Raw genomic sequence first — 11356 nt, 5'->3', positions numbered from 1 at the left:
CAGGTCCGTTGTGAGATATCAGCTCACTGAAGACAATGGTATACGGTAGCGCAACTTCGTGGATGAGTTGAAGTTAGACATTAACACCGTCAGATGCCGGCTCAGTGATCTAATGGTTAGGTGCTCACGCGCGAACCCAGTAGGTCCTGGGTTCGAGTCCCTCGGCGTGTGGGATCGTGGATGCGCACTGTTGAGGGTATTTTTTAATAAATAAATGACAGTAATCCAAGCTCTATTAATAATTATTATCAACACTTTAAAAAAAACATGACACATCAAAATTATTGATTTTAATATTCTATTATTTAATAGACGATGAGTAATAGTAAGACATTAAAAAAATCATTATTATTATTAGCTACTTGTGTTATCTACTCCTCAGTTTATTGATTTAAAAAAAATAATAAATCATTAACAATAACCTGTTTTTTCGTGTGTGTGTGTGTGTCTATGTATGTATGTATGATTTCACTATATTGACTGTTTGACACGTGTATACATTTAAATTATATGAATTGAATTTCTATTTAATTGAGTAATAATCACTGTTACTTTTGATGATCATAAATTGATCGATCTGACTGATTAGTAATCATTAATGATGAGTTATTCAATATGAAACCTTTTCTATTCATTTTTATACGGAAGAGATTAATTAGTAAGTTGATATTATTGAAATATGGAAAGAAATAATACAATAAATGATTTTTCACTATATAATGAAAATATAAATGATAAATTGAATATTAATGATAAATGGAATATCAATAAAGGTTCATCACTTGTTAAACAATTAAAACAAACTATTGAAAATATTCCAAAAACTACAAATCATATCAATCAATTCATGAATTATTATACACCTAATCAAAAACAATTAGATGATCTACAGAAAGAATTAGAAAAATATACAAAGGCTGTACAAAATGAAACTTATAAAAATCTTTATTTAAATGATCATAATTTAAAAAATTCAATTTTAAAACAATCAATATTAGAACAATCCAATAATTTTATTGATAAAAATAAAATGATTAATTTAAATGATCAAAATATTGAAAATCATTTAGAAAATTCTGAAATTTATTATTCTATTGTAAATGATCATTGTTATTCATCTATTAAATTGAATTATTTAGATCAAAATTATATACAAAAATATGATACTGAAAATTGTATAATACCATCAAAAAGTCGACATTATAAAACAGAATTATGTAAACGTTATTTAAATAGTTCTAATGGAGATTGTAGTTATGGTAATAAATGTCAATTTGCTCATGGAATTAATGAACTTAGATTTGCTCCACGTCATCCACGTTATAAAACTGAAATATGTTATAGTTATCATGTTTTTGGAACATGTAATTATGGGAGAAGATGTGATTTTATTCATGATGAACCATTGGAAAAGTTGATTCTTATTCGATTACAAAATCAATTATTTCAAGCTTATCGAAAAAGTCATCCACATGTACAAGAGGTTCGTTTAATCGAGTTATTAGGATTAAAAGAGGATAATTGGGAGAGTTTAAAAGTATTATCATCAGCGTTATACGATGAAAAAACGTTTCATAGTAATGATGATAACTTTTCTGTCATTACGAATAACGAACTCTAATATTTATGAAGGAATTTCCGTAATAGAGATAGATGTTTGATGGGTAGATTGTTATACTTAATTAACTAAATTTATCTTAAGCTTAATATGTGCAGTTTTTCTTGTTTTAACCATCATTTTCACAGAACAAATTTTCATTTGCATGGTAATATATTTAAAATTTATTTTCTAAGATTATGTACAATGCTTTTATTGAAATAATAATTTGGTAATTAATAATAAATTGATGTTGCGCAATGACCATTAGTCTGCTCTTATAAAAATGACTAGCATTATACAAATGAAATGGAGTTATAGATATAATCAGCTTAAATTTATCGTTCATCACGGTATGCTTTTGCACGGAAAATTCGAAGTATGTAGAAAGAGCTGGGGGAACCGAGTTAACAATGAACACTCTAGATCTATTTCGAGCACAAAGTTCAGTAAGTTTGAATATTATTAATTTAATCCAGAATGTGTATTGCAGACTTGATAGGAGTAATCACATGGATTTAGCAGATGCGTTTGTTTTCATTTAAAAGTCTCCTAATAAACTGTATACCTAGGTCACTAAAAGTCAAATAGTTGGATATTTGGTTCATATTATTTCAACTTACTACAAAAGGGAATATACATAAGTTAAGCTTTACTTGTCACCAGTTTTATTACGGTCTGGTTTCATCGAGGGCAGGCTGCTTTTAAACCAGTCTCGATCTAATGTTTCACGATCACGAATTCGGTCGATACACAATACAGAGCTATCAGAACTGTCTAATGCCTCACGACTGATACATACGAACTACATCGGTCAGTACTTTACACCGAAATGTCAGCAAACTATCTTCATGTTAGTTACTACTGAAAAATTGAGTTTATTTACTCACCATGATTCAAGTAACGCCTTTACGGAACAGAAAATTTTCTCTCAAGGATTTTATATGGTCACTTAAAACTACATTTATAATTACTGGTTTCAAAAAGAACTGTTTCAATCATAAATCTTTGGCATTTACTACACAGTGGTTTACTCCAATAAGGACGAGGGCAGAAAGGTCAACTTGATAATAATAATGGTAACAGTAATAGTAACAATGATAAAATATTTATTCTGGTATTCGCTACAGCGTTTGACAGAATATTACAGAAACATATTGGGTTCCTTAACAGTCACGGGATTCTTGCAAGTTTCCAAATAACGATAGTAATAAAGTAACGTTACTAATACATTAACTGACTGAATATAATAAATCAAGAGCGGCCATCAAAGCGGTGAATATCAATAAAACCATTGGAAGGAAAAATAACTAGCGGTTCGTTTTGAAATGAGTTATCGGATACGGAGTATAGATCCAAGAGATAGAAAATACAAAGATATTAAACCAAATCAAGATTAATTAGTTGTAATGAAAGCGTGATTATATATGAAATAAATTTGTATTTATTTGTCTAAAAATAAGTTATTTGGTTAAAGTTATATATAAAGGTAACGAATCAGGTTCCGGATCATATTATTTTACAGCTCATCGGAATGGAGATATAATGAAATAAAGGTAAAAAGGGTACTGAGTTTTGTTAGTGAATAGCCACAATTTCAGGAAAGAACTGATTAATGACAAAAAGATGTTAGATGCGTTATATCATACAACAAAGTATGTAGTGCTTTGTCATACAAATTATGAAGTTATTACAAAACAAATAGTGAGATATAATCATGTTCTAGGTAGAGCATTCGGTAGATCCTATAAAAGTAATTAATAAAATATAGGATCGGAATGCTTCATTAGTAGAAATAACACATCGAATCGTATCTATGATATATGAAAGTTTGTCATATGTAATTTTAACTCAGCCTCCAGAAGTAACTCGAATGAAGCAGACAGTTTGGAGTACTATATAATCATCGGGAGCCCTCATAACATCCAAGTTCATTGGATCTACATCTTCAATTTGAATACAAGACGACCGTGAGAGGGGAGAAGTTCTTCTTACACTACGGCGGACTGGGTGGGAAGAAATACTGATCTTTACCACAACTCGAAATCCAGGATGTTTGGTGTAGTGTCCTCGTCAGTATGCCAACGGAATACTCGAGACCTTGCCGCCTTTGTTTAATTAGGTCTACATAATTCATGGTATGAAATTCAGTACGACTTAACCCTCAGCCTATATTTCTAATTATAGAAAAAAACATGGGAATCCGTATATGTGCATCTTTAACAAATTGAACGGATGGTCCCTGACTTTAAATCAATCAGTAGTCGGGAGTGATTACGAATAATCTGCGTCATCATCGGCAGCCGAGAAATACCTTCGAATATAGAACAACAAAGTTGCTTGTCCTATTTGAGCCAGTGTATAGGTTGAAGACTATAGCAACCAGCAAGCCTTCGACAACACTGTATAAGAAATGAAAATTTTGTTTTGCAGACCCATCGAGTGGTAGCATTAGCTTTATTACCAGTTGCAAATGCCGTATCTACACTTGACAATCAAACTGAGTCGCAATTCTACGTAGATAGTGAAGAAGAAATCAAGGTATTAATAACTTATTTTGAAAGTACCTGGATCGAGTGACCACTAAAACGCGAAGGCTGAGGAGTTTCAATTTCCGAATTGCACTATGGGAAGTCAACAGTTCTATTCGGGAAGATCCTCCAGAAACAAACAGTGGGATAGAAGGGTGACACAGGCTTTAACCAACTCGTTAACGCTGAACATCCAGTCTTATGGAGACTCAGTAATTCTCTAAAACAAGGAACAGAAGTCGAATGAATTGAAAGTCGAACAGTTCGTTTCACGAACACGACATCACATGAATAAGTACTGGGAGGGAACATCATACATTAAACTAGTTGTAGACGATTATGAAGAGACATATACTAGAACATTCTCGCGAAATATCACACAATTGTAATTTACGCATTAAGATATATACATACATATGAATTACGTCAAAAATCACTCTTATGGTAATCGCTCTTGATTTACTTAGTTTACATATTGGAGACATTATTTCATTGTATTCTTGAATCCTCCAGTAGGAAGGGGTCACCATAAAATGCTGTCAGGCCAGTTTTTGGTACAAATAATTGATATTAAGTTTTTAGAACGAAACCAAATACATGTAAACTGCAGTACATAAGGTAGTAAGTAAAGATTCAACCATTCACATGGTAGTAAGCATGACATAGAACTACTATTTTGGGGAAAATTTATCCTTATCACTGACTTGATAGTGATGACAAGTAGTGTCATCAAGAATCTACCGACTGAGAAAACTGGCACTCACTAAACAGAAGCGGAAAACTCACTAATCCATACATTCGTTAACCGTTGGTCGGTAAACTTCGTAACTAGTTGCAGTAACGTTTATTTTCCTATTTCCTAAACCGTGAATTTAGCGCTATTCCATACTTTACAGTCAACAACCTAATTCACTTTTTACTCATACTTAGCTCCCTATTGGATTTAATATTAATTCTCCCCATGTTTTCCATCTGGTTAATCTCTTGCTGCACTAATTCGAAACATGGAATGATGTACATTCATGCCAGGTCTGATATTGACTATGACTAACTTAGACTTATCACACGGGTTCCTTTCTCTTTCAAAGGTACAGATATATTATGACAGAATTACCTGTTTCTGGTATGTTGAATGAGTCGTAAACTTTTTTCAAGGTAGATATTGGGTTGTAATTACGTCCACAAACGTTTAAATCTCAAAAACTGGTCTCATATAGTAACCATGCACAAGTCCATGTGCCCAGATCTGATGTATATCACGCCAGAACTAGTGATAATAGCAGGTAACCCAAACTAAAGTAAGCAGAGCAGAGTTTGAAACTACACCCAGTACTCGAGAGTGAAGGTTTATTTTCATTGCGCAATACAATACCCATATGTTTTTTCCCAAAATTGGTTACACAACTATAAGACGTTTACAAAAAGTCTAGTGTATATTATCATAACTGAGAGGAAAACAGGACTACAATGTCTCAAAATGATCGAAATCAGTACAAGTAAATGATCTATTGAAGTCCACTCAAACATGAACCAAATCTTTCTGTCTCTTCCACTTTGAGTAGGATGATAATGAAAATCGGTTTTGGTCCTAGTCACTCAAGTTAACCAATGGACGTATTCCACAAAACAATTACTCCAAAAAACCTAGCTGTTTTTTGAAATAATAACTCTATACTTAAAAAAACATGTTTATGAAGATTTTTTTCCTCAAAGATCATTTACATGATGTATTGCCACGAACTAAAAATAACTAGGATGTCGTTTTGTCCTGGTTTGGAACACTACAAGAATACTTCCTAGCGGTTCTATATCCGATGAAATTAAGGTTGTGAAACGAAAAAACACCATCCAGCTACTAGGTAGAGATCCAATGACCTTTATTACTCGACTTTCTTCATACAGGCACATAACATAACCCAACTCATTTCTGTTCCGATTGACTTTAAGAAATACCATTTCGAACCGGAACTCTGATACAAAAATCACATAGTATATCACTATCTATCTAGGCAGTTAGTTTTCATCTACCGTTTAGCTTAACTAATGGCACTAATTAAGCACATTCATTTTGTTTTTAATGGCGATTAACTTAACCACTCATCATTTAAACTAAATTTTTTGGCAGACCATTTTTATTAAGCGTGAATCGATGCAAACTAGCACGAACACAGGTGTTTGGTGAGAATGATGTTCAACTTCCGCCATTAGTTGCTGTATACAATAAGTCTACCTCATTACTATAATTTTTGTTATATAGTCCCGTAAAACCATTTCTATGTTCATCGTTATTTTGGAAATATTAGTCCAGACATATAGAAATGAATTCTTAAAACAGAGGTTGGATTACCGCTAAGCAACATAACTTGTCCAATTAAAAGAGATTCTATTTGCAAACACTGTAAATAGTGGAATGCCAAGAGTGCAATTAGTATAACATAAGTGTATTACTCATGAGTAACTAAACTTTATTTATCGTATAATCTCTTTTCTTATATTTTATTGATCAGTAATAAACCAAGTGTTTTCTTGTTATTGATACATCTTTTGTCTGTCCGGACATACTGAACTGTTTATTTCTGCAAGTTTTTGTGCTGAGTTGGGTAATTAAGTGGAGCCTATCATCCCGAATGAGAATTCTAACTTAAGCTAATGATTAATTATTGTAGGACCATCTCTAATTTGCGTATATTTATATATAAATATTCCGAGCGACCAAAATGGTCTTTTGATTCTGAAAGACTTCGAATATGTTATTCTGGTGAAGCTAACAGTAGAACTAGATTATTTGTGTTATGTACCTAGAGAACGGCACAAATACTGGTGATTTAATAAAACCACATTGTATCAACTGTGATGAAGTTGAAATAAGAAATTATCTCACAAAAAAGAATTGACGCCCGTGTAGCAAAAATCTCTTTGAGTTACAAAACGATTTTGGAATTGGAAGGCTGGTGATATTTTATAAAACAAGTAGGAATTGACTTATCAGCTACTGTATTTCGAATTATGAATTTAACGCAGACTTGTGAGAATGTGAACTATGAAAGCTAAAATATAAACTGAGCCATTAAAGTTCATAGTAAACTTCAAGCGGAATTTTACATATTCATTATACCCAGAGGCATATACTCTATTCAATCCAAAAAACCCAGTTATTTTTACAGAAAATAATTATATACCCTGACATCAGTGTGCGAGATCAATGCTATGCTTACAAGGTAGTGATGAAAAATAACTAACGTTCATAAATTCACAAATAGTACTGTGAGTATGAGAAGACACCTATAAGTCGGTCAATTTCATGCTTGAGGAAACAACTCAGTGCGTAAGGAATAAACAACTTAGTTTAGACTCCCCAAGACTTTATAACGATGAGTTTAAGTTCCAACGTCGGTATTCAGTAGGAACACGGAATATAAATTAAACCACAAGTAATCATAAAATTACTAATAAGTATGGTGTGTCATGATGAGGACACAACAAACTCGTTGACAAATGAACTGATGTGAACAAGATAAACTACTAAGTGACTAACCCAATAAGATAAAAAACACCAATATAATTCATGAATAGTAGTTGATGAGGTTGAATAAAAACGGAAGATATCTGAAGGTAAAATAAGTAGTTATACAAATATTCTGAAAGTATATAAATCTTTATATTTAAAGTCGACTGACTAACATATTAACATGCGGATATAGAGAAAGTAAATTATTATCCACTGATAATGAAATGGATAAACTCGACTTTATTTTGTGTTTTGTTTTCCATAAGTGACGTAAACGTGCCCACAAACCAAGAGCCATGTAATCTATGCGCATATCAGATGAAACATCAGGCCTCATAAGAGGTCTCCACATTATGTATATTCGTCTGTAATAGGAAAATACAAAAACACCGGGACGTTTTGTATAAGTCACAAGCAAAACTGATATGCAAATAAGTTTACACAATTTACATGACATCACTGATTATGGAAACCAAATGATAAGAAAGAGAATGGGAGTATTATGAGCAAATAGATTTTACGAGAACCACAGGATTACTATTACAATAGCATTGCATTTTGAACTTCATGGATTTTTGTTCTCAATACTTATGTACAGTAAAAATAAAACATAAATAAACTGTTAATATTTACATGAATTCTTTTTATATTGGTACAAACTGGTACTTGTATCAGTCTTTAAATATGCCACAACCCCGATTAGATGGAAATTTCACCACCTAACTACCCACACAAAACTTAATTCGAAAGAATCTAGCACTATACGGCTGATATGGAAAATTAAGTGGTATATGAACTTAAACTTTTTTTACCATTCGAATCAAAGTAGTATTTCATATTATATTGCTATCTTACAACTAACACAGAGGTAAAAAGTTTAGGTACCGTAGTGAACCAAAAAGAATTATATTCGACTCATGTATATCCAGAAAGCACTGTAAAACATCAGGAAATTTACACGTAACCTTACATTGATGTTGTTGAAGTAATCACTAAACAAGTAATATTTAGGTGGTCAAGGGCGATAGACACGAAACTTTGGACATCGGTATTGTGCTAGCGGGTACAAACAAACGAGTTGCATCCATATTTTGAATAGACTGATTCACTCTCAGAGATCCAAACCTGGGTCATCTAGTGGTGCAGTCGACTACAGTTAAATTGTATACGTGACGAGATTTCTTGAAAATTACATAATATTTTGAACTGAACTTATTAGATTGTATGTAGCCAAAGAGAAATAAATAAAGTGAATTCATTTAGTTCCAAGAATACTGTTATTCTTGCTTTGCTTGTGAGGGAAATCAATCGCATCAACATTTTCTCAAAGAACATCAGTTGATTGTTAGCAGCTTTCTTTTGTAAATGCAGTAACTTAAACCAATGTATCGTAAATCTAAAATCTACGTTATTAAACCACAATAAACTAATTAGACATATTACATCATTATAAAGAACATGGTGGTGTGCTGACATTTCCCAGTTTTCCCCGACTACGAGACACGAGGTTACCACTATTTTTGACACAATAATTTGTCGGACTTAGACAGGTTTTGCTTTACGTTAAATTTTTCACAAGCCAACAATAACTTTTTCATGATGTTACAGAGGGACTCCATCGATTGTAAAGATTAAGGACATACAACTAACACTTTCCAAGGGAAATTTACGACAAGGGCAAGAGATACTTATCTTCAGATTCTGGGGTTTAGGACCAATCATGTCTTCCAACCTATTTGTTGCACATTACATATGATAGTTAGAGTATTGCATCTTTTGAAATCTGCGTGATGTGAAAATTCTTTCATTTAATCTCACCTTCCTCACCCAAAGGGAAAGTTGCAACAAAAACAGCGTAAATTTAATAAGATTACACTGGCCAATTTCTCTTGACATTCTGAATGTCTGATCTTAATAACATTTATGACAAAGCTAAAAAGTACATTACCAACCCTACTCATAGCCTTTGAAGTCAGAAATAACGCAGAATATTATCTCAAAACATCAGGAAATAGTAAGGAGGACAATAAAGTAAGAAAGCATATACAGAGCAGTGGATAAGTAGCCAAATATAGACGTCTATTAATACTTAAGACACATTACCTAGCCACGAGTTTTTATGCAGTGAAACCTGAAGAAACTAGGAAGAATTAGACAAAAAGTAACCAAGTTAATTAATACTTGCACTTAATAATAGAATCACCAATATTACAATATGTCAATAGTCGACTGTGCAGCAGAAAAAAATGTAAGGCAACCTAAACGATACCCATCTTTATGGTTCGTTCAAAACAATTTGTTTTAACGCAGCTGGGATGTAAGTACAACAGCATGAGTAGCAAAACCAATAGTCTTAACAAAAAACGTTGTGTGTAGAAATACATGAATTATCATACTTGTCAGTCACTTTCTTGCGATGTTTAGGTAAGCAATTTTCCTATAACTATAAAACTAAATGAAATAAAAACACCGAAAATCCCTGTTGTATCTACGACTGTGAAACCAAACTTAACGAAAAAAAACGCGGATTGTTACGTCTAGATAGATAATGTCAAACAGCAGTAGATTTTTAATATCCATTAACAACATGGGGATCTTTTATTAGATAAACAGTCGGGTTATAAATAATTAGACGTTCGAATTCGGATAAGGATAACAGATGGATCGATAACACAAACGACCCACTTTGCAGGTAAATAAATAGACAACAGTTAACAAGATCAATTAGTCGGTGACCAACTTAATTTATTACAGGCAATCATGATCTGGGGACAGATTTAGAGTTCATACCAAAAATATAAAAATATGTGCTGGTGAGTACGTTCATAATAGTAAATAGTTCAAAAGTAGCAAACGCATTGACACACATCATTATCACAATTTAATGGAATCAGGGAACCCAGATACCAGTTTATATAAATAAAGTTGTGTTACCTCAATATTTTAGCAGAATTTTTCAAATATCCTCTCTGCATTAAACTTTGAGCAAACCAAAGTTGGGACTTAGCTAGGAGAACAGGCGAGTTGATTTCTAACGCAAGGCTCATTTGAAAGAGTGAGACCGTCCCAGCCAAACTCGCCTACTTGAGTTAGGCAAAAATATTACTTTACCGCATAATCACTGTGATCTCCAAGTGAAGAATATCCACCGCCAAGTGTAGAAAGCCAGGCCATGGATTCTTCGATTACAATTGCCTTGACCAGACGACTTATAACAACTTTCCACCTTGTACAGAATTATACAGAAAATTAGCTTACATTGGGTTATCACATAATGTTCGTTCATACTGACATGGTAGGAACATAGCCGGTATGGTTTTGAGATGCCTGAGGTAGCGAAGTAGGCAAGCAGCAAAAGCCTGATCCATGGAAGCATCGTACAAATACTGAAATTCCAGCAAGTTTAAAGAGAAAACATTTTTCACTATCCGATATGCATGGGTGGAGTGTGGGTTCTGTTTCTCTTGAATAGTCAGATCGTGTTTATTTGACTCACAGTTATCATAAGGATAGGTACTACTTAGACCATGTAACTTACACTCTGGTAGATTTACAATACGAATTGATGTGGCGCAACATACGATCGCAATCATGTGAGCCTCAAGGCCAACTTGTCAAAATCAAATGGTTCAAATGGTTGTGGACGGAATAGAAGAAGCTTTCGCTTAACAGGCTTCCGTGTCTAGTAGCAGGGGACCACCAAATCCTCCAGGCAGGAAC

The 11356-nt window shown here is 33.1% G+C and overlaps 2 protein-coding genes across 4 annotated transcripts; one reads left to right on the top strand and one right to left on the bottom strand.

The window, feature by feature from the left end:
• Positions 1–495: 495 nt before the first annotated feature.
• Positions 496–1621, top strand: MS3_00007426 (uncharacterized protein; the record flags this gene model as incomplete). Its single annotated transcript, XM_012943673.3, has 1 exon — positions 496–1621. The coding sequence occupies exon 1, from the start codon at positions 680–682 to the stop codon at positions 1619–1621; it is 942 nt and encodes a 313-aa protein (XP_012799127.2). The 5' UTR covers positions 496–679.
• A 5049-nt stretch (positions 1622–6670) lies between these two features.
• On the bottom strand, positions 6671–11356 carry MS3_00007425 (uncharacterized protein). Of its 3 annotated transcripts, XM_051215698.1 has the most exons (4): positions 10895–11356; positions 10748–10862; positions 10571–10716; positions 6671–8001 (listed from the first exon to the last, which is right to left on the bottom strand). In XM_051215698.1, exons 1-4 carry the CDS (start codon positions 11227–11229, stop codon positions 7791–7793), a joined length of 807 nt encoding a protein of 268 aa, XP_051066230.1. In that variant the 5' UTR covers positions 11230–11356; the 3' UTR covers positions 6671–7790. The 3 variants fall into 3 exon arrangements, with proteins under 3 accessions (XP_051066230.1, XP_051066231.1, XP_051066229.1); XM_051215699.1 differs by having other exon boundaries at positions 10571–10854; positions 10895–11261; XM_051215697.1 differs by having other exon boundaries at positions 6671–10862.

This window comes from Schistosoma haematobium, chromosome 4 (assembly GCF_000699445.3).
Source record: "Schistosoma haematobium chromosome 4, whole genome shotgun sequence".
In the NCBI taxonomy this organism is placed as follows: Eukaryota; Metazoa; Platyhelminthes; class Trematoda; order Strigeidida; family Schistosomatidae; genus Schistosoma; species Schistosoma haematobium.
The sequence above is the reverse complement of the archived record's forward strand: the minus strand, read 5'-3'. Positions and strand labels throughout refer to the sequence as shown.